The sequence below is a fragment of the Dromaius novaehollandiae genome, chromosome 2 (assembly GCF_036370855.1).
Source record: "Dromaius novaehollandiae isolate bDroNov1 chromosome 2, bDroNov1.hap1, whole genome shotgun sequence".
Lineage (NCBI taxonomy): Eukaryota > Metazoa > Chordata > Aves > Casuariiformes > Dromaiidae > Dromaius > Dromaius novaehollandiae.
Window position 1 is genome coordinate 41344084 of NC_088099.1, and position 21780 is coordinate 41365863.

The window sequence follows — 21780 nt, forward strand, 5'->3', positions numbered from 1 at the left end:
GGGCAGAGCTGCACAACAGCATTAGATATGCTGATCTCTTGTGGTGGGAAGGACTTGTCTTCCCTGCAGTGCAGGAGAGGCTTCCACTCAGGCTTCCACCGAGGTACTCATGCTGTGCTTAAAGACCCCCATCCACTGTCATGAATTAACTCTGGAGCTGAAAAAAAACATATTTAAATAAAATATTTTATATTAAAACACATGTTGCTAATAATTTTGGATCTTAATTTATTAGGACGTCTGTCTCCTATATGGGATTGGTTGTGTGATAATGAGGACATAGGTATTTCCTGGCCTTGCACTGAGGAGAAAATCGGCCAGAAAGACTAAACCCAATCCAAACCAGAGCAGACCCAAGGTGCAGAGCCGCGCAGCGCTCCCCGCCGCCGGCCCGGGCCCCCAGGAGCGGGGAGAGCGAGGCGAGCCGTGGGCCCAGGCGCCCGGGTGCGCTCCGGACAGGGTAGGTGCGCTAGGAGCAGCATGACTTCCCTTCAGAGAGGGCGAAAAAGCCCTTGTCACATACTCCTGTGCCAGAAAGCCGTTATGACTTCAGCTCAAAGATCACATCACAGCTCTAGACCGAGCTTAAAAAACAAACAAACCATTGCAGTCATTCTGACAGGGAAGCTGGTTCACTGAACAATTCCCATGATGTCTTCCCCCTTTCAAGAGCTTTAAAACGAAGCAAGAGGCAAAGCAGGAAAAAACCTGCGGCCGTGTCTCCGTGGAGGGTCGGCGTGCCGGCCTGCCCTCCGCCCGGAGCAGCGGGCTGCCCCGGCCCGGCCCCGCGACGCCGGCAGCAGCACTCCTCGGGCGTGAGTTTCTGCGAACGAGAAGAAACGCTTGGGGCTGATGGAAACACAACAGCTTCGAGGGCATCTGTGTCTTCTAGATAACCCGGGAGCGGGCGGGCAGCACCTAAGTCCCGCGGCAGCGCCGGTGGAAGAAAAAAACCAAAACCAAAACAAAAAACCAACAGCCTGAGCGGACTCCGCTGCAACACGAGCACCGCTGATGTGCGCGTTGCTCAGGCCTGAAACACGAAGAGGCAGCCGAAGAGGAGCAGCTTGCTCACCTGGGGGCCGTGCCTGCGGCCACGGCGCCGGTTCGGCGGGGAATCGTGCCCCCCGGTGGCCGCCAGCCGCACAGCCCGGCCGCCGCGCCCCCGACGGGGCGGCCCACGCCCCCGGCCCCGGCCGCCGCGGGAGCGCAGCGGCACGCACCGCGCCCGCCCAGCGCCGCTTACCGAGGCTTCACCGCCTGGGAGCTAGTCTGCACCCTCAGCTGTACGAGCTGCCGCGGTGATGTAGGAAGGAAACACAAAAAGGAGGGGAAAGAACCGGAACACAGCTCGTGCTCTGGGATGCCTCATCTTCTCTCCGCCAGTTCGCTGCTCCTGGCTACGAGTTTGTACCAGACCACTGTGGCAGGTCTCAGGTAACTTCCTCATGTGCTTTGAATACGGAGCAAACTGTAGCATAATCGCAAGTGTTCTCTTGTTCCTTTTGAAGGGACCAGGCCTCGACCAGGCTTTCACCTAGCATCTTTAGGAATTAAAATGCTCTGCTGTGGAAATCAGCGGAGAAATTTCAATTGGTTTCAGTGGGCCTCAAAACAGATCTGGCCTCAAAACAGATCTTATCGTACAGCTCCTAAGGAAATGACAAACTGGAGGCTTCCACATTAACGAATTGGGAGTCGGAAAGCCCGTCTCTCTGTGTGCATATACACATTAGTTACATTATGGAATATCCCCCAAAATCCCCACCAGTGAAAAAATTTTGCATTTTACCATAATGAATAGCTTTTGTATGTCTATGTAGCATCATTAATGTAGAACTGCCTATTGCAACTCAGTTTTCATGTGTGTGTGCACACATTACACACATGAAAACTGTTGTACTTGTGACTAGCAGATCTTGCATACATTAGTTCTTAAACTTGCCCACTAATTTATAAACAGGCAAACAAAATAAACACTTTCATTCATTCTTAACCAAAAAACAGAGAAAGAAGCAAGCTGACAGTCCAGTCCCCTCCAAAGCGGTGAGATTTTCTGCCTGGGGCTAATGTAGGGCCTGCTTATCCCAGCCTCAGACTGTCTGACGGGGCGTCTGCACAAAGACCAGAATACTGCTGGAGACATCTCATCCAAGTGCTTCCCTATGATCAGCCATGAATTTTGCTTCAAGGGAAATACGATCAAGGTCACACTAACCACTGCAGCCCAGCTCTTTCAGTCACTCTGTTAAGGTTTCATCTTCCTAGGAGTTTGTAATTTATTTAGGTCCAAATTCACACCCACACCTGTAATCTAAGTGGTTACTGTAACAAAGTTAGGTGTTACTGCACAGATGACAGAATGATGGAGTTTTCTCTTCAGGTTGTCCTGGCAGTGCCCTGGGTAAGGGCTGATCCTGCAACACATATTTTCCTTAGATGAGGTTCAGGAAGGCCTGCCAGAATGGAGAGACCCATGCAGACCTGGAAAGGCCTGGGAGTTGCTCGCATCTCTGCTTGCCACCTCCGAAGAGCAGAGAGGGGCTCAGAGCCTCAGGCCATGCCTCTGCACGGCAGAGAACAGGCCATGGCAGCCTTCCTCCTGTGCTCCAGAGCAGCCTGCAGTTCTAGCAGAGTGGCTTTTGGAGGTTCAAAAAGATCATTTAACACTGCCTGAATAAACAGTGATTACTGTTTTAATGAGAAATGCAAAGCCCCTCACTCCACTCCCCACCCAATGTTGTGTATTTCAAAATAAACCAGAAGAAGTTGAATTGATTTTCTTTAAACCCTGCAGAGTGCCCGTTCCCCTTCCCTCCCAACACAAGCACATGCACGCACACTTCAAACGACCAACAGCACACACACTCACAGAAATACACAAACACACCCCTGGAACACGTACGCACAGAAAACCCTGTCTCTCTCTCTCTTTCTCTCACACACACTCATGCATACGAATCTCTGACACATCCATCCCCTCTCCAGCACCGACTCTCTTTCTGCCATACACGCTGGCACAAGGCAGGGTCACTGCCCTCTGGCAGGCCTGCACAGAGGGTCCAGTGGGGGGTCCCTGGGGCTCAAAACCAGCCCACTCCCACCACTGGCACAGTGCAGGCCACCCAGCTTCTCCAGTCCTGTGGTGGGTGCTAGTGGCAAGATCATGGGCTTGGTTTCCTTTGGTCCTGAGCGCGCGACCTGTGAGAAAAAGATAAAACAACAACAACAACAAGATGATGGGGTTTGCTGAGTAATCATCACTTACACAGCAGTGTGCAGGTCCCGGGTAGCGCTGTACATATTCTGCTGACTACTGCTGGTTGCTTTTGCTGCAGTTGCCTCCTCTGCATGCTCTGTTCCTGACCCTCAGTGATCAGGTGGCATTGCACATCCCGCTTGAAGGTCAGCCCTGACCCGGGTGAGCCATGCCTCTTGCTGAAGGCCCAAGGCCAAGTTTGCTGATGTCAGGCTCCACCTTTTACGCGTGGTCCTGGTGTCCTATTCCTGATTAGGTAACAACTACTACATTTGATTTTGCACTCCAATGTTTTTTCTGTAATAGGAAGGGGGGAGAGACAGCAGAAGGAAGGCAGGAAAAAAGTGACAAGGCTTTTGCCAGCCCCACTTATGTAGTTCCCAAAAAGCCTGCTGCCAAAGCAGAAGTGCATTGTGAAGACAGGCCCTCTTTATAACGCTTGCCCATAAGGAGCTCCTTTTCTTTCTGAGTCTCCAGGGCTGCCTAGGGATGCTCACTGCCACAGCTTCCAGCCTTTGCTGGGGGATGACACTGTCCAACATCCCAGAGGAGCATCAGGGCTCTGGGCACGGCCAAAATAATTGGTGAGAGGGAGAGGGAGTGACAGCCAGCTCTTCCTACCTTGGGGGGAGCAGCTGTCGCAAATGTAAGACCCAGATCTTCCCACGTGGGCTGTGGTGTTAAGGTGGAGGGACAGGCCTATCGGTCACTCCACACATGGCAGGGGGACTTGTTCCCACGCACGATGGGTCTGTGTGCCTGCACGCTTTCCCTCTTCTGAATGTCACCCCTCTGCTTCGTTGCTCGCTCGCTGCGTTGGCTCAAAGGCCGAGATAGCAAAGCCCACACGCTGCCCAGCGGTTCAGCGGCGAGGCAGCGGCCGCCCTGTGCCGACGGGCGCAGCGGGCAGCAGCCGGGTCCCCAGCCAGCCGGGCCGGGCCGGGCCGGGCATCACCCACCGCCGCGGGGCAGCGGCTCACCCGGCCGGCGGCTCTCGGGGTCCCGGCCTCTCGCAGCGCCCGCAGCGGGAGGCCTCTCTGCAGCGAGCGAGCCCACGCTCAGGGGGGAGCGACGGCCCTTTCCTGCCGGAGCCGAGGGCAGTGCTCTTCAAGGAGCCCCGTTTTGTCCCTCTCAGCGTTATCATTTCTCTGTGATTTCGCTCGCCCTTTTCGTCTTCCCACCTCCAGCACGGCTCGGGGAGCGGCTGCGCTGCCCCGGCGCTTGCCCCCTTTGCCCGACCCAAGAGACGCTGCCAGGCCGGCGCTGGAGGGGAGCCATCCTCTCGCGGGGAGCCGCCGTGCTGCACCGCCCCAGTCGTTAGCGGGTGGCAACGCCGGGTTTTCTGTTCCAGGCTTTCCACGTTTGAGCCTGAGCTGTTGTTCAAAAGACTCAGCACCTGCTCTGTGCTGCCAGCGAGGGGAGAGGCGGCAAGAAGGCGGGGGAGGGGGAGAAAATGGCTTTGGCTGCAAACATAAAAGAGAATTTAAAACAAGTAAGCTGGGTTCCCGGGAAGGGCCGGACCTGGGCGCCTGCGGGGAGGCAAACTGAAGCGGGTGCTCAGCGGCCGGAGGCGAGGCAGGGAGGCTCCGCACACCCGGCTTGCCAGGTCGGAGACTGCGGGGACTCGGGTCCTCCTGGGTTTCCCTGCAGAGGAGCTCGGGGACCGCTGCATATGTATAAAGCCAGCGTTTGGTTTTCCCGCTGCTTCCACCTCTGAAGACGGCTTTCTACGAGGGCGCCCCTGCAGCCTGACTGGGCAAGGCTGCCCCGTCCTCCCCCTCCGGCCCGCAAAGGCTGCGCTCCCGCGGAAAGGGGGACCCCGAGGGGCCCCGGGGGCGGCAGCGCGGCGTGTGCGGGAGAGGCAGAGAGTCGGGATGTCGGTGGATGCTGCCCCCCTCCTCCCTCCCGTCCTCTGAAAGCCGTGCCCGCTGCGGCGGGGAAAGTCCGAGGGATGCAGGCTGCCCTCCGGCTGCCGAGGGCCAGCCGCCCCCGAGCACACAGAGCCAGAGGCCGCTCCCCCCGCGGAGCTGTGCGCAGGGTGCGCGGCCACCCCGCGCCGCCCCGCCCCCCGCGCCCCCCCGCCCGGCCCAGAGCGGAGCGCAAACCGGGGCAGCCCGAAAAAGGAACCGCGGAGAGGGAAAAGGAGAAAGGGTCTGGGGCAAGGATGTAAGTGTGTGTGTGGAGGGGGAGGCTAGACCACTTGTGAATGGCTTGAAAAAATAATTGGGGGAGGGCGTGGAGGGAGGGAAGCGGAAACTTTCCTATAAAACTCAGCAAAAGTCCCTCCTCTCCACGTCAGGCCAATGACACTGCTGCCCCCAAACTTTCCGCCAGCAGGAGCTATAAGAACCTCCAAGTCTTCAACTTTCTCCCAATCCCAGACACCTCGAAGGGGCTCCAAGGAGGGATCGGGAGGGATTTTTTTTTGGTTGGCGTTTTTTTTTCTCTTGGATCCTGATGCCGTCCCCCCTCCCCCCAAAGTGAGGTCCTCCCCCCCTCCCTCCCTCCTCCTCCTCCTCGCAGGCCAGCGAAGCAGCCGATCAAGGGGGAGCTGGCGGGTTAGGTGCCCCCCTCTTCTCCCTGCCCTCCCCCCCCTCCCGGCCCGCTTCTTGTGTCTCCCCCCAGAGATGATGCAGCAGGACGAGTCAAACTCGCCAGTCTCCCCCGCCGACGACAGCTTGAGCAACAGCGAAGAGGAGCCGGACCGGCAGCAGCTGCCCAGCGGCAAGAGAGGGGGACGCAAGCGGCGCTCCAGCCGGCGCAGCGCCGGCGGCGCCGTCGGGGCCGCGGAGGAGCCCTGCAGCCCGGCGCAGGGCAAGCGGGGCAAGAAGTGCGGGGCGGGCGCGGGCGGCGGGGGCGGCGGCAGCAGCAGCGGCGGCGGCAGCCCCCAGTCCTACGAGGAGCTGCAGACCCAGCGGGTCATGGCCAACGTGCGGGAGCGGCAGCGCACGCAGTCGCTGAACGAAGCCTTCGCCGCCCTGCGGAAGATCATCCCCACGCTGCCCTCGGACAAGCTGAGCAAGATCCAGACCCTCAAGCTGGCGGCCAGGTACATCGACTTCCTCTACCAGGTCTTACAGAGCGACGAGCTGGACTCCAAGATGGCAAGCTGCAGCTATGTGGCCCACGAGCGGCTCAGCTACGCCTTCTCCGTGTGGAGGATGGAGGGCGCCTGGTCCATGTCCGCATCCCACTAGCAGGCGGCGTCCCCCCCCCCCGCATCCCCCCGGCAGGAGCCCTAGGTAAGCGGGACCCCGGCTCGGCGGGGAGGGCCGCGGGCGCCGGCGGCGCCGTGGGCCGGGCACGAGTGGCCCGCGCCCCCGCGGCGCCTCGGGGCGGGGGGCGAGCGAGGGCCCTGCCTGTCCTGCAGGGCCCGGCCGTGCGCGCCGGCCGCGGAGCGGGGCCGCGGAACCTGCGCCCCGGGCGGGCCCGAGGAGCGCGGCGGGCCGCGGGCCGCGGGTGCGGGACGCTGCCGCAGGCCCGGCCGCGGCGAGGGGGCGGCGGGGACGCGGCGGGGACGCGGCCCCCGAAGCCGGACGGGGCCGGCCGAGAGCGCTTTTTCGCCAAGCGCTGTGGGGCCTGCCGGGCTGCTGGGACGGCTCCTAGCGCAGCTAGTATTTTGAAGTGAATCCACGTCCGCTGCGCGCTTCCCGATGTGCATTTCCTACGGCCCCAGCAGCCCCCTTCCCCTCGGCCCTGATACCGCTAGCTGGTCGAGCTGGGGTGTCCCGTAGTCTTTGCACCGCATGCACGACAGAGGCACACGCTCCCTCCTTTTCTGCGTTCATGCACGGTATATACGTTTCCATAGAGAGAGAGAGGTATAGATATATCTGTCTTTCATTTCAGTAACAAGCTTTCCGCCCTCTCTGGGTTTTTGCAGATGACATTGTTCCCACAGAAGGAGAAAATGGACAATCTAGAGACTCTGAAGTTGGATACCATTTTTGCTTCTTGTCTAGAAAAATATACCAAGGATTTCTTGGAAATTAGAAGAGCTTTATCCAAATTCAAAGCAGGGCGTGGGGAGCACTTAAAGAAAGAGAAAGAGACAAGGGCTTTGGACAGTGACTACCCGTTGGGCGTCCGTACAATCCACACATCTCTGCATTCTGATAGAAGTCTGAATCGTTCGTTTTTTTTTTTTTTTTATTTTGACGAAGAATGTTGGAATTTAACTTTTTTTTATTTGCCTTTTTTGCATGCATTCCCAAGAGGTCGTGCCTATGAGCCACTGATGAAAGGAAATACATTACTGTGGACTTTCTTCATTCTTGAATGAAACCAACCAACCAACCAAAAAAAATCCCCATAGAGATGAAAACTTTTTTTTTTAAGGGGGGAATAAGCTGGGCTCAAGCTGTTATATACAAACCTACCCGGTTCCTAACTTTTTTATTATTATTATTTTTTCCTCTGAGAAAAAAATAAACATTTTATTTATTTATTGATGACCCATGTTAAAATGCAAATAGATCCGGTGTCTAAATGCATTCCTATTTTTATGATTGTTTTGTAAATATCATTGTATATTATTTTTCTGCAATAAATAAATAAGATTGAAATTTTAATAACCTTAAAGCTTGGTCTCTCTGAAAACTCAGGGTTGGAACTGGAGATAAATACCTGCTTGTTGAGCTGTAAAGACACCCAAGAGAGAGGGGGCACTAGTATAAACAAACCAGGCGAAAAACGCAAATAAACTAGCTACTGACAGACACAGGCATGTTATTTATAGAGACAGCTTTATTATTCTGCACTGAAGCTCGCTGGATTTGGGGGCAAGATATATCCCCTCTTTATCCATCTCTCCCTCATTCAATCATAATGCCATGCGATGCAGAGCTACGCGGGGAACTCTCTCCGTGCAGCCCAAGCCCCGGCGCTGGGCTTTGCAGGCTGCTCGCCCTCGAAATGTAAGGCTGGAGAGGGACCATTCCCCGGGCCCTGGCGCAGACGCTTTTGTTGGTATCCCTGAGGACGAGGCATCAGTTTTAAAGATGGCAAAGCGGAGAGAAAGCGAGGTTGAAACAGGGAAGTGTCCAGAGAGCGGGATTTTCCGGTGGAAGTGGTGTTTGACTGTTCTGCTCTCTAGGGTTTTATTTAATATATAGAGTAGAGATCAAATTTGCGCTGTTCAAAGCATAGAGGGATAAGCTAACCAGCCCTCTTCTCCTTTTCTACACGTAGGATGCATGTTGCCTCTATTTCTTTTCACGGTATCTTTCACGGGTCCCCAGTATGCGGCGAAACCCCAGATGCAAGCGAGAGGAAAGCTCCAGATTTGAGGGCTCGGAGGGAAGGTGAAAGGGAAGCTGCTAACCCCCCCACCCCCAAAAAAAAAGCCACCCAAAAACAGCAACAAAAAAGCAAACCTCAAAACTGGACAGCTGATCCCGCCTCTGCTGTCACTTGCTCATCTCGCAGTGCTTCGCAGCCGCTCTGCGCCCCGGGATGCGATGCCTGGTGCCCCGCGCCTTCTGCCCCTCCGATGCTGCGGAGGGTGCGCGGGCGCGCAGGGGGCCGCCGCAGAGCGCCCGCCCCGGCCCTGGGAACGCAGCAGAGCCCCCGCTCTGCCAGGGACACTGCCGCCGGGATTCATCCAGTGTCTAGGGTAAATAGGATGGAGTGTTTATCCAAAACAGAGCCTGTTTGCGTAGCTCAGGTTGGGCTGACCTTCTTGCCAGAATGTTTTTGTTTCCATATCCACATATTGCCGTCTATTGCTGAAATAACAGTATTATGAATTTAATATCGTGCATATTTTAGGCCAGTGCGCAATGTTTACAGTAGAGAGCCCGCAGCGCTTGTTTGCACTGACGGATTAGAGAGGACTTGGAAATTGGATGGGGGCTCTGGTGGTCGCAGCCCCCCGCCCCGGAGAGGAGGGGGAGCCGGCTCCCGGCTGCCGGGGGCCCCCTGTGTCCCGCCGGCGCCCGGCTCCGCAGCTCCGCTCCCAGCACCTCATGCCCCTCGGAAAAGCCAGTTGCGATGAGCCCCGGCCGCTGAGGAGAAGGTAATGTTTGTCCGTGTTATGGGCTGCAGGGAAAGTGAGGGGCACGGGAAGGAGGTGCGGGGCTTTGGAGCTGAGGCTTGGGGGATTTTCGTGGTTGGGTGGGGGGGATTTGGTTGTTCCCTTTGGGGTAAGAAATCTCACCAGGGAAAGGGAGAAAACCGCCCGAAGTTTAAAAAGCGAGGAGATCGGAAAGGAACGAGGAGATGAGCTGCTCCATGCTGAGGGGAAGGCGCGTTTTATGGACGGGGATATATGCGAAATATAAAAGAGGAATCAAATGCATTGTAAAAAACACGGGCCAGGCTCTGCTCGCCCTTAGAAACGGGCTGAGAAATCCCGAGCAACTCCACTTGACGGGCTTAACTCTCGTCGTAACAAGCGAGCCGCCTTTGGCCCTGACTGTGCTAAGCCCTTTCCAGCAAGCTGAAGCACACGGGGGAGAAAAACCCTCACTTTCTGTCCATGAGGCTCACGCCGCCCCCGGGTACCCCAGGTCTCCTCTGGGACTCTTCAGCCGGGCTCCCCTCGGGCGCCGCCGCCCCGAGCACCCGGGCGCTCAGCCTTGCCACCGGTGCGTTTTCCCGGCTATGAACCGTTGCCTTCCCTTCATTAACAAAAAAAAATCATAAAGAGGAGATAATCCTGGGTTTAAAATACAAACGCAACCTTTCCTGGGTTGGAATAGGGGACTGCAGAGGCCTGGTGCTCCTAAGGCTTGAGCCAGAAGTGATTAAGTCACAGTCAGGCTTGCTGAAGAACAAAAAATACATGTATATTTATTTGCCTTCTGGGAATTTTAAACACTCCTGCGACCAGAATTTTCTGATTGTGCCGCTGCCTTTGGGAGTCCTGACTGATTTTGCTTCTCTCCCCGAAGCATCGATGTGTCCCGTCTTTTCACAGAGCAAACGCGAGCGGAGAAGCGGTCCGGGTCCCCGCGGCTTCCCCGCCTCGCCGCGGCCGCGCCGCCGGGGACCGCGCAGCGCCCGGCTCCGGGCAGCGCCCCCGGGGCGCGGGGCGCGGAGCCGACGCGAGCCCCGGCGCTGCTGCCCGCGGCGGGTGCTCGGCGCTGCGCCTCCTGCGGGGCGGCGGGCGGGGGGCGCCGGCCTCGGGCCCCGGCGCATTCCTCGGTTTGGCAGGGGCCGCCCCGCTGCTTTCTCCAGGCCGGTATCGGGTTCCTCCCGGGCGTATAATTTCACTTGAAGTCCTGCCCAGGAGCCCTTCAAAGTGCGCGCTCGTCCCGCTCCCATGATGTCCGGCGGTTTTCCCTGCATCTGTAATTTTAAACAAAACAAACAAACGCACGGGGGCCAGGGGGTGGAGGGGGCACGACAAATGTCGCGCAGACGCCAGCAGCAGCGGCGGGGCAGCGCGGCTCACCTGCGGCGACGGCACCTGCCGGGCGAGCCCGCGGTGGGGAAGGGCGCGCTGCCTCCGGGAGCCCGCGGGGGCTGCGCCCGCCGCGCCGCACGGGGCTCCCCCCAGCTGCCCCCGCTGCCGCGGCCGGCGGGCCCGGGGCGAGAGGGAGCGCTCCGCCATAAATTAGCATCTATGGGAAGGGGAGGGAGGCGGGGTGGCGGGAAGTCTAATCCACTCCGCAGAGAGGATCCGGGTGGTGAAGGCAAAAAAAGAGGCGCACACATCCACATCCCACCAGGACTCGTTTTATTTGCTCAGCAACATAACCTGCCCGCAGTAAACATGGCACAGGATGTATTTTACATTAGCTTTTGCACCAGCTTCTTTCGGCTTCAGTCCACTTAATGTTCTTGGCAAATCAAAGCACGTGTCCTTTGAAGAAGGTGTGTAATTGGAGTTTAAGGCATGTATGGAATTCCCAGATGTCTATAAAATAAGAAGGAGCATTTGGCAGGTCACTTGAAGGTGGAGCAGGTTAAAATCACTTGTACAAAAGTTCCCCTTTTCTTTTTTAAAAGCAAACAGCCTGCCATTTATAAGGACCAAGTGATCGGGATTGCGGGAGGCTTAGAGAGGTTTTACAGAACAGGAACAATAAAGCTCCGGAGACATAATGATGATGATAACACCCGTCGAAAAAATCCGAAATAAAGCTCAACACAAGAAAAAGAGATCAGATCGAGGGAAAATCTGTCCTTTCTCCCAGTAAGTCTCTGTCTCCTTCGCCCGCTTAGGAGCGCTTGAACCCCCGTTATTTAGGTAACGTTCATATCTTCTCCGGCTCTTTGCCGCTACTTTTATAACGGGGTAGCATCAAATCTGCAGGAACTTTAAGAAACTTCTCTTGTGCTCTGCACGGATACGGGCGAAAGAGGATGTATTTCACTCCAAAATAATCCTGACGAACCACATTGAAATCAGCACGGCTGTAATGATAATAATAGCAATTAATAATAGCAGAAATAATAACGGAATCGGGTTTGGACGACTGAGCGATCGTCATCTGGCCTTGGGAGCTTTACCAGTGTTCGTGCAAAATATTAGCAAGAGCAGGAATGTGGATTTGCTTGGGGGGGGGGGGGGGGGGCTGCTGCAAACCCTGTTTGCTGCGATGCAAAAATCCCGACACAACATATTTTGGTGGGATGGGGAGTTCTGCCTTCCTAATCCGGGGCAAACCTGGAACCGGGAGGGGGGAAGGATGCTCTCAGGAAGGGTCGGGGTTGCCCCCTCATGTTTAGGGTCGCTTTGTTCTGCTCGGGACGAGGCAGAGTCATTAAACAAGGAGTCGAGAAAGGAGCAATCCACACCGTTGCAGCCGTGGGGGAAAGGGGAGCTTCAGAGGGGAAGGGATTTTGACATGTGAAAAGTTAAGCAGGTACCTGAAGGAGGTTTATTTTGACCAGATGTTAGAGCTTTTATGAAAATGTCACGTGAAGCGAACAGATGTACAACTTGCAAATGGAGCCCCGCCTTGTAAATACTGGGAAGGGAAAGGCTTGCAGAAAATCAAACGTAAATCATTCCTGCTATTTTATATCTGTGTGTATATACACATATATATCCAATATGTAGGTTATATTTAAATATTCGTTTTTATTTGTTTGTTTGCTGGAAAGAAAACGCAGATGTTCGGTCCCAACTTGCTAGCTTCTTCCAGTTTGCCGAGCCCAAGTAACTTTCCTCCTTCCTTCCTTTTCTTCCTTCCTGCCTTCCTTTCTTCCTTCCTTGCTTCCTTGCTTCCTTCTTTTTCTTTCTTGCTTGTTTGCTTTCTTGTTTTCTTGCTTTCTTTCTCTCCTTTGTCTTTCTTTTTCTCCCTTTTTTCCTCTCTTGCTTTTTCTCGCTCTCTCGTTTGCTTGTCTCTTTCTTGTCTTTTTTCTCTTATCTCTCTTTCATTCTTTTCTTTCTTTCTTTCTTTCTCTCTTTCCTATTCCTATTCCTTTTTCTTTTTCTTTTTCTTTTTCTTTTTCTTTTCCTTTTTCATTTTCTTTTTCTTTTTTCTTTTTTCACTTTTTTACTTTTTTACCGTTTTACTTTTTTCTTTCATTCTTCCTTGTCCGCCGACCCCCTCCTTTAGCCTCGGGACCGTTTGATCCTAAGGAAAAAGTATCGGATCTCTGTTGGGAGAAGAAGCTGAGACTAATCAATTGCCTTCTTTTTGAAGGTGGGTAGAGGCTGCTGAGGGGCGTGAGGGAGCGCGGGGCTGACAGCCCGAGCCCCGCGGGGCGCGGCGGAGGCAGGCGGCGCTGCGCGGCTCCGCGCCGGCCGCCGCGGCGCGGCGCGGAACGGGCAGCCCCCGCGCTGGCGGAGCCGCCGCGCCGCGGAGCGGGGCAGAAGGCAGCAGCGCCGCGGCTCCCCAGGAAATTAAAAGCTGTCCTCAGTTTGACATTTCCAGAAGGGCACTGTCAGCCCCTCGCCAGCTGTAAGCCCTTCAGTCCCGGGTGTGTTTTATTCGTTTTGTATTATTTTTACTCCTTTCCAGAAGGTCCTCGGGCTTTAACTTAAAAACTAGAGCCCTTGCTACATCCACGGCGTCAGCGGCTATCACTGTCGCTGTTCGCTTGCAGGTAGGTGGGGGCGGGTCGTGTCCCTCTGGAAGCCACCAGCCTGGAGACACACGGCCGGCCAGTGACCAGGGCCGGTGCCAAGAGAAGCAGCCACGCTGGAGCTGGCGGAAGGCTGCGGTGTTTGTCGGACTTCTGCAAACACCTGCCCATCTTCTAGGCGTTTTATTCGCAGAATATTTCGATGAGATGTAAATATGCCTTGCTTATCTCTGCAAATGTATTTCTGCAAGCGGGTAGCCAGCTACATTTTGACCTATGTATTTTGAATTGCCGTGGAAGCTTTTTTGTATCTGTATTAAATAATAGAAAAGATCCTGATGAACTTCGATGGACAGAAATGAACTCCGTCTTTTTTTTCTTTTTTTTTTTAACGCAAACGTTTTCAAAGGCAAAAGGGCTGACACTGAGCACAATAGTTTTAAGAATGCAGGAGTATATATTGCAGCTAAATAGATAAAGGTACTGCCCATAATCTATAGCATCAGTCTAAAAATCCCTTGGGATTCTCGATCTAGATTTATTGCCTTTGCGCCTCTATCAGATGATCTTGTAAAAGGTTTAAAGTAATGCAAATACAGGGTTTTTGAAATAAAAGACTAAGTGTGGAGTCCTTTTTCCATTCTTATCCATCGATGGTACACGTGATGCACTCAGGTTATTCAGCTGTTACCACACTTTTTGGCAAGATCCAATTCGTCTTGTAATATTTCATGTAATTTAGAAAAATATGGGAGGATGCTTTTTGCATTTTGTCCCGGAATTTGAAAAGAAGTAAAGCTTTTCCGCGCGTGTGGAAGTGTACGTGTTCCGGACACAGAGACGCAAACACACACACACACACACACACACACACACACACACTTGCTTCTGAACCCTGGAGCTATCAAACATGTTTAGTGACTGAGTGAGATGCTGTCTACGGAGGGGTTGTTGATGTAGGAGCCAAATTAGTGTTAATTTCAAACAGGCGGCTCATTCCTCCTTGGAATCTCAGCACTTTCGAAGTGCTTTGCTTTGTTTCATATTTAATTACTGGCGATGGAAAATATATCCATTTCCCACGTAGAAAAGTTAGCTAATTAATTAGCTTTCCTTTCCTTTCCTTTCCTTTCCTTTCCTTTCCTTTCCTTTCCTTTCCTTTCCTTTCCTTTCCTTTCCTTTCCTTTCCTTTCCTTTCCTTTTCTTTTCTTTTCTTTTCTTTTCTTTTCTTTTCTTTTCTTTTCTTTTCTTTTCTTTTCTTTTCTTTTCTTTTCTTTTCTTTTCTTTTCCTCTTTCTCTCCCTCCCTCTCTCTCTTTTTTCTCCAAGCATCCTGGAACACCTTTCATCTTCAAGATTTTTACACCAATATAAACCAGATCCAGAACAGACTCCCTTCCCCCAACCCCTCCGTCCTCAGATCTGAACTTAAAACATATATCATAGATCAGTTTTCATGCAGCGAATTTAGGCATAGTCCTCGACCTGTATTTTCAAAGACATTCTAGGCTGGAGTCTGCAATGTTTAATCCAGTCAGCTATTAAATGTCCTCCGGCTTGAATCAAGAATTTAAACAGTCATCTGTGCTGGGGATAATGGCAGTAAAAGCAGTTTGGGGTATAGTGTGTGTGGCGGAGTCGGGCGCATGGACAGAAGGACAAAGATTATGTCTTTGATTTGGAAAATTCCTGGGTTTTAGGAGTTCTGTCGGAGTATTGGTGGGAGATAACATGAAAGAAACCCCTTTGCTCGAAGGCATGGTTTTAATGGGGAAAAATGGTCCTGTTAATACCTGACAGTGCCTGACACTCCTTTCTTCTGCTTGCCCGGGCCGTAACGTGATACCTGCTCTCCCCAGCGCTGGCCAGGCCCGGCGCGGGCTGCCCGCTGCCCGAGGGGGAGCCCGGCGCGGGAGGGGGACGGCTCCCCCCCGGGAGGGCTCCCCTGCCTGTCCCCTCTCCAGCCTCTTCTTGAGACCCGGGATTGGAGAGATGGGGGAAACCCGTGGGTAGTTTAGGCAGAGAAGCGTTCCCCTCCCTCCCTTTTTCCTCCCTCAACCAGAAAGTCGATAGCCAAAGTTAGCTTCAAAGATGGATTTAGGGATTGGGTGGATTCCTAAAATCCTGCAAGGCTTGAAACCAAAGACGAGAAGAGCAGGGCACGAGGAAGAAGCTCAGCTTTTGATTTGATGAAGCACGTGTCAGATTCTGCAGTTCATGCAATTAAAACTCGCTTCTGATCAAAGGGCTTCATAAATCACCGGGAGAAGTGAATCGGTCAGAGACAGCTGTCTGTGAGCAAGCGGGGGGCAGCTGCCTATCCCCACTTTTCAGACACTGTCATCCTCTCCCACTGCCTCCGAGGAGTCTCGCTGGGAGTGGATTTTTCCTGCTGCTTTATGAGGACTTGTTTTATTTACGAAGCCATTTCAGCAGGAAAAAAGAGATGGAGGAGTTCACGACCATTGTTGACTATCCCAAGGGCAGAGATATTACTTTTTCCTTTCTGATTGGGGAAAAAAATGCCAGATGCTAAGCAAATAGAGACAAAAATGATTTCCCTTATCCCTAAGAATGAAGTATGAGATTCTGGGTCCTCTGCACGGGGCTCAGCCCCAGGGCAGCCCTGGGCAGAGAGCGGGTTTATGCCCAGCAGCTGCTGGCTCTGTCCTCAGCCAGCTCCACTGCTAGAAACGGGGCAGTGAAGGAGAGAGGTGGAGAGGGAAGGGGGGAAGGGAAATGGCTTTTGCAGCCAAGTGAAGGTGAAGCCCCTTTGCCCTTGGAAATGTCCCTGTGAGCGGAGCGCTGGAGCCAGGGAGGTGCTGCGGCTCTGTGCACACCAGCCCCTGTTTGTGGGTCTCTGGGGTAGCACGCACTGTCCCTCCGTTCAACTCCCCACCTTCTTCTTTTGTCACAGTTGGTGTGTTATAGGACTTTACAGCTTGAGCGGCTGCTCTTTGACACTGGAATTTAAGGGAGAATCTATAAGTGGTCTCAAGACACTTGTCCAATCTGAAGTGCTTTTTGGTGTGATTTATGGCAAAAGGCTCTTTTCTGACACTTCCAGAAGCCAAAGCTTTCACCTTGCAGAAAACGTGCTTGCAATAGCCAGGGCGAGTTTGTGCCCGTTAGCTGCTCTGGGGTAATAGGATGGGGATGCAAGCCCAGTAAGCAGTCATTTCATAAGATCTGACAGCAGTTTCAGTGGTTTCTACAATGGTTTCTGCCTCCCTCCAGCAACCAGGCAATTCACAAACACATGCTGAACCTATCCTGTCTCTCTGGAGGGATGCAGGACGCTCCTCTTGCCTCTTGCCTCCAAATCATTCCTTTGGGTTGATTTCTTGCACTTTGGTCTGGCTTTCAACCTTCCTCTGCCCAGTTTGCTCTTTGGCCAGCTGAGTCATGAGTCTCTGGATGTGGAAATCCTTTTAATACAAGGATTCTCAGAGGTTTCCTTGGACAGAGGGCAATTATGAAGAGAGAACTTGAGACAGGGAAACACAGGATGACACACGGCTTCAGAGCACATCATTTACCATGAAGTTTCCCAGGCTAGGGCAACAGGCTTGAGATTCCCTTGCCAGAGATGACTTGCAGATAAAACATCAATAGGCCACAGAGAACAAAAAGTTTGTCCAATAATTGTGCAATGGGATGGGCATTATCCAAAGAAGTAGTGGAAGCCATTCTAATATGTGCTTCTCAGTGGATGGTGGAGCCCAGTCTGCATTCCTGATTCTCATGAACAGCAGGAAATGAAACCAAAAATGGATAAAAATTCACTGTGTGGTGACTTCTTCCATGCATTTCTTGGCAGGTGGACTCAGATGTTTGCTGTGTCAAAGAGACAGCAAGAGTTTTCCATATGAAATTGAAACAGTCTTTTTCCCAAAGTGAATGCATCAGTAAAAGCAACTAACACTGAGCTTGGCTAATATTAGGTGAGGAGAAGAATGTCACCACATTAGGGTTAGCATCGCAGCAGCAGCTGGCATCTGACCACTTCCCTTCTGGAATGTCACTGTGATCCAGGAAGGCTGATGCGCTAAGATTCTTCATGGCTGTGATCAAATTATTCCACATGAAATTGAAACAGCAAACAAACAGAGAGGAGGGGAGAGGGAGGAAGGAAGAAAGGAGAGAGAAAGAGAAAAAAAGAGATAAAGAGAAGGAGAGAGAGAGATAAAGAAAGGAATAAAGAAAGAGAGTGAGAGAGGAAGTGAAAGGAAGGAAGGAACAGAAAGAAGCTACATTTAAAGAAATTTTCCTAAACACAAAATTAGAAGTCTGTGTATAGACAAGTGCATAGTTGTCAGCATTTATCTGAAAATTCTCAAATGAAGCTTGTTACCTTTGTGTAAGGTTAATGGGGAGGGGAAAATAGAACTTTACTTAAATCCACATTATTTCAATGTATAAGTGTATCTGTTTCTTGTAGATGATTAATGGACCAATCCTACTTTTTCCTGGTTCGTGCAGAACTGATCTGGATGCTCTGAATCCTAACTATAGGACAAAAGAAAATTTAATATATCTAATACTGGCAGTTTGACGCTCTCCTCTTTTAAAGAAAGGCAATCTTGTTCCTCTCTTACATCCTATGGTGGCCAACCATATCGAAAGACTTAAGATTGCCTTTGTCCTGCTGCATGCATATTTTCCATGGAATGAAAAGAAACTTCCCCAAACTTAAAACCTATCAAATGTTTAGCATCTGAAGAATATTCATCTTTAGGAGCAAGGCCAAAAAGTCAATAAAAATTTAATTATTTCTGAAACATATGGGAGCACTTACAAGACTAAAAATGTGATACTGTGCATTTGTACTGGGAGAAAACTCAACAATATACTTTCATATTTGCTGATCAAGACTGTGTGCCCCCCAAAAGGCAACATAAGCCACTGGAATTGTAATTAATCCTGACACACCTAAAATTAGTATTTAGACATGTAAGTGACCAGGGAGGGATTATCTGTAATGATAGATTGGTGCTGAACTTCTATATGCAGGAAAAAACATATGTTTATCATTTCTATGTATAGCCAACAAGAAAGAGAATATTTGTATTGATAAGATTCTTGCTGTCTGAAATGAGTTATCTGCCTTTGCATAGGTATGGGAAGAGAGCAAAAAAATCCCAAACATCTTCTGAAGAGACAGAATGGAAATCCCAAATTCTAAAGTTAAAAATAGCTTGAATGTATCAATTATTAGTAATGTCAAGCAGAAGGCTGCTCCATCTGATGGGGAGTTCTTCTGTTGATTTCTCAGGGCAATGAGTTAGGCTGCTAGTGAGTTATTTTAGCATATCCAAAGGTAGGTGTTAAATAAAGGGAAATTCAATCTGCTAGATGTAGGACACTGACATGGAACAGTCTAAGAAGTCCCTTTACTCTGATATGTTGGCCATGCAAGACTTCTCATTTGTAGGCAGCGACAGTTTCAAAAGTGAGATTGCTGTTTCTGATGACACATATCTGAGTCTGCTGAAATAAAGCCACACATCCATGTCCTCACTCTCACTATTTTAATTGAGCAGAAGAATAACAATAGAACACACCTAAAATAATATACATGCAAAGCACATTCTATTTGTTTATCTAATCTCAATACATTTAAGCTTTCAAGCACTCATTTTTCCTTTACCTCTTTTGCTGATCTCACCAACACTCTGGTCACTAACCTCTTTTCTCTAGGACAACTTATTCCTGGCTACACATATGCAATAAATCTCTTCCTCTACTCCTTTTTCTCTTTCTTCCATCCCAACACAGAACAGCACATAAAGTGTATTTCTGAAAAATAATTCTGGAGCAGAGCTAGATTCAAGTTTGGATGGCAGTGAAAAACATAGTTTTCCAGTTTTCATCCAGATACAACACTTGCTTCTAGTATTGGCAGGTCCTGAATAGCAGATATTCAAACTGTGATGTCTATCCGGAAAAGACATTGTCTACTAACTGGTTAGTAACTGGCTATCAACTTTCTATTCCATGGAGACTTGTACAGTTGGAGGTAGGGCAACTAGAACACTTTGGCTTTATAGGGGCTTTGTTAGTCTCTTAAAGATGAAAAATAAACTCTAAAATTTTTTACACGCACCATTACTCCCTCCCTTTCCCCTATCCTGAATTTGCCTGAAGGCAGAGTATAATTTATAGGATTTATTGGTATTAATTTGTGAACCCTTACCTTGCTCATACACAGATTCACCATCGTTGAGTAATGCAGGCATATGAGATGAATGCCAATATCATCAATGTAATCTACCATAAGGTTATGCATGTTCTATGCCCTATAAGGGCAGAGGAAAAAGAAAGCCTACACTCAGAACAGCCAGGAAAATCAGGCAGTCCAAGTTTAATTTAAAGTTGTATCCTAGATTTCCTGCAGAACATGAACAAGTTCTTAGGGATTAATAACACTTGACTTACACCTTACATAGCTTACTTCATTAACCTCTATATATTCTGAGTATCTCAGATGGAAGATGTTATCTAAGTACAAAGTATTTTATTTTGTATTCCAATGTGTGATATCTATACACCATATATATTGACTGTATACATTTTATCTCTATGGAATACATATACACCTACACTACTAGTTATATTCCCATTAGCATAATACATGAAGATGATTTAAACCAGGCAGGTTTAATAAAAAATCATAGCAGAGAATGGAAAAGAGTGTGAATGTGCCATTCTGAATATTTGCTTTTAATTCCCCCACATTAAAGAATTCAGGTAAACTAGGTAATTCTATATTAATGTTACATTAGAAATAAGAAATATATTTTTCCTCTAAAATTTGTAATATTTCATTCATTCTTTTCTCCTAAACAAAGACGAAAGCTAATTCAGTTTGAACCAAGTAGACTTTACTAATGTTACCTTTATCTATATTGCTTGTAGGTTAAACATAACCTAATGGTTCTAAGAAAGTACGAACTATTATGCCTGGACTTTTTATGGGAACAGTCAAGCTGTATGCTACACTTACTGGGTCAAGCTCTGACCTTTTTACTCACACACTGAGTAGCATCTCACTCCATAAATAGTCCCACTGAAGCCAATGGAGATGTTAATGGAATAAGGAGTTACTCACTGTGAGCTGAGGTCCCAGAACTACCCATAGTAATTCTCGTTTAAAAAAAAAAAAGGAAGCATTAATATCTACAAGCAGTGGCAAGCTTTTGGCAAGGCAGAATGGGTTTCCAATGTAACCAAGGAAAAAGGATTCACAAAGTAGAATGTGATTTGTGAAGTGAATTTTGTACCACATGCTGCCAGTAATAATACATCTTCCCGTCACTGCAAGAAGTGAATAATTTTTGCAAATTGTGATGTAGCAGGGGAGACCGTGACCTCTTTAACTTCTTTCCAGCAGAAGGAGAATATGGGCAGTATGATTCAGTTAGCAACATCGGACCTAATTGTCCACGAAATTAATTTTAAATTAACCATTACTTTTTAATTAATTTAGTCATTTCTCTTGGGAAATCTTCAATAATTCAATGAAGTAATATTTGTATAACTTTCTAGACTGGACATTTTGCAGCCTCATCAACTACAGTGAATTTGCCTTTTCCAATGTAGGCTATAGATCTCACAGCTGTATTAACAGAAGAATGCCTCTCAAAAGCTGTAGCTGAGAGATGTTAACTGGTGCTTATTTGAGACTTCGTGCACTTTTTTCTGCTTTAAATCTCTTCTTCCCTTCACCACTGTTAGGGCCAAGAGTAGCTGCATTATGACGAGAAGAACTGTGTTGCCTTAACACTGTGGGATTTTATAAGTTCTTATATACAAAACATTTTCATTGTATTCAACTGTGGTACAATACATGAGAGAACAGTGGAAACAACCTTTTCCTCCATGCTCACCTCTCCTCTAGTTTATGGTAGTGTTTCTGTATGGAGTGAGAATCCTACAGAGCTGCTCTTGAAGACTTCACTTAACTATTAACATCCTTTCCTGTGCTTTCCCAGGAGCTACCTTGAAACTGTGATGATAAAAACAACGAAATTTCCTGTCTCACAATTTAACAGTAGTCCATTTTGGTCCCCTTGGGGATCTGAATAGATAAGCTATGCAAGCAGAAAGCCTTTCTTTCCCAAGCTAAAGGCAAACAATTTCTTTTGGAAATCTGCTCTGTGAATGATGCAACCAGATTTTTAAAATGGTGCTGAGAACAAAGCTGGTACAGACAACCCTCAATATATCTGGCTGTCAGTACTGCCCAAAGATTTTGCCTCTTGAAAACAGTCTTGTTTTCTTAGTACTTACTTTTCTTACCCAGATGTTCACGAGTAAGCAAAATAAGCTCTTCCCTGGGACTATGATGAACCAATGATAATTTCTTTTCATCACGGAAGCCTGGTTTAGAGATATGAGCAGCAGGTTTGCCAAGACCACCTGCCCCAAGTCAGCTTGCCAACCCTTGGAGAACAGCAGGGCGATGGCCTGCTGGCTCTGCGTGGAGTGGCACAGTAGGCATCAGCAGGGCACACCAGGACTGCAGGAGGGACACTACAAA

The 21780-nt window shown here is 50.1% G+C and overlaps 1 protein-coding gene and 1 long non-coding RNA gene across 4 annotated transcripts in view; both read left to right on the plus strand.

Annotated features, from left to right (window-relative positions):
* Positions 1-5539: 5539 nt before the first annotated feature.
* On the plus strand, positions 5540-7840 carry TWIST1 (twist family bHLH transcription factor 1). Of its 3 annotated transcripts, XM_064506334.1 has the most exons (3): positions 5543-5739; positions 5885-6501; positions 7143-7840. In XM_064506334.1, the coding sequence occupies exon 2, from the start codon at positions 5887-5889 to the stop codon at positions 6454-6456; it is 570 nt and encodes a 189-aa protein (XP_064362404.1). In that variant the 5' UTR covers positions 5543-5739; positions 5885-5886; the 3' UTR covers positions 6457-6501; positions 7143-7840. The 3 variants fall into 3 exon arrangements, with proteins under 3 accessions (XP_025960778.2, XP_064362404.1, XP_025960777.2); XM_026104993.2 differs by having other exon boundaries at positions 5540-6501; positions 7109-7840; XM_026104992.2 differs by having other exon boundaries at positions 5544-6501.
* A 1346-nt stretch (positions 7841-9186) lies between these two features.
* The window catches only part of LOC135327481 (uncharacterized), a 47307-nt gene continuing 34713 nt past the window's right edge, over positions 9187-21780 (plus strand). The window contains exon 1 of the long non-coding RNA XR_010387652.1: positions 9187-9275. This is a non-coding gene — a long non-coding RNA (uncharacterized LOC135327481). The remainder of the gene's footprint in view (positions 9276-21780) is intronic.

Excerpts from the sequence above, each read along its gene's own strand:
- TWIST1 (XM_026104993.2), top strand. The coding sequence starts at position 5,563 with ATGACACTGCTGCCCCCAAACTTTCCGCCAGCAGGAGCTATAAGAACC.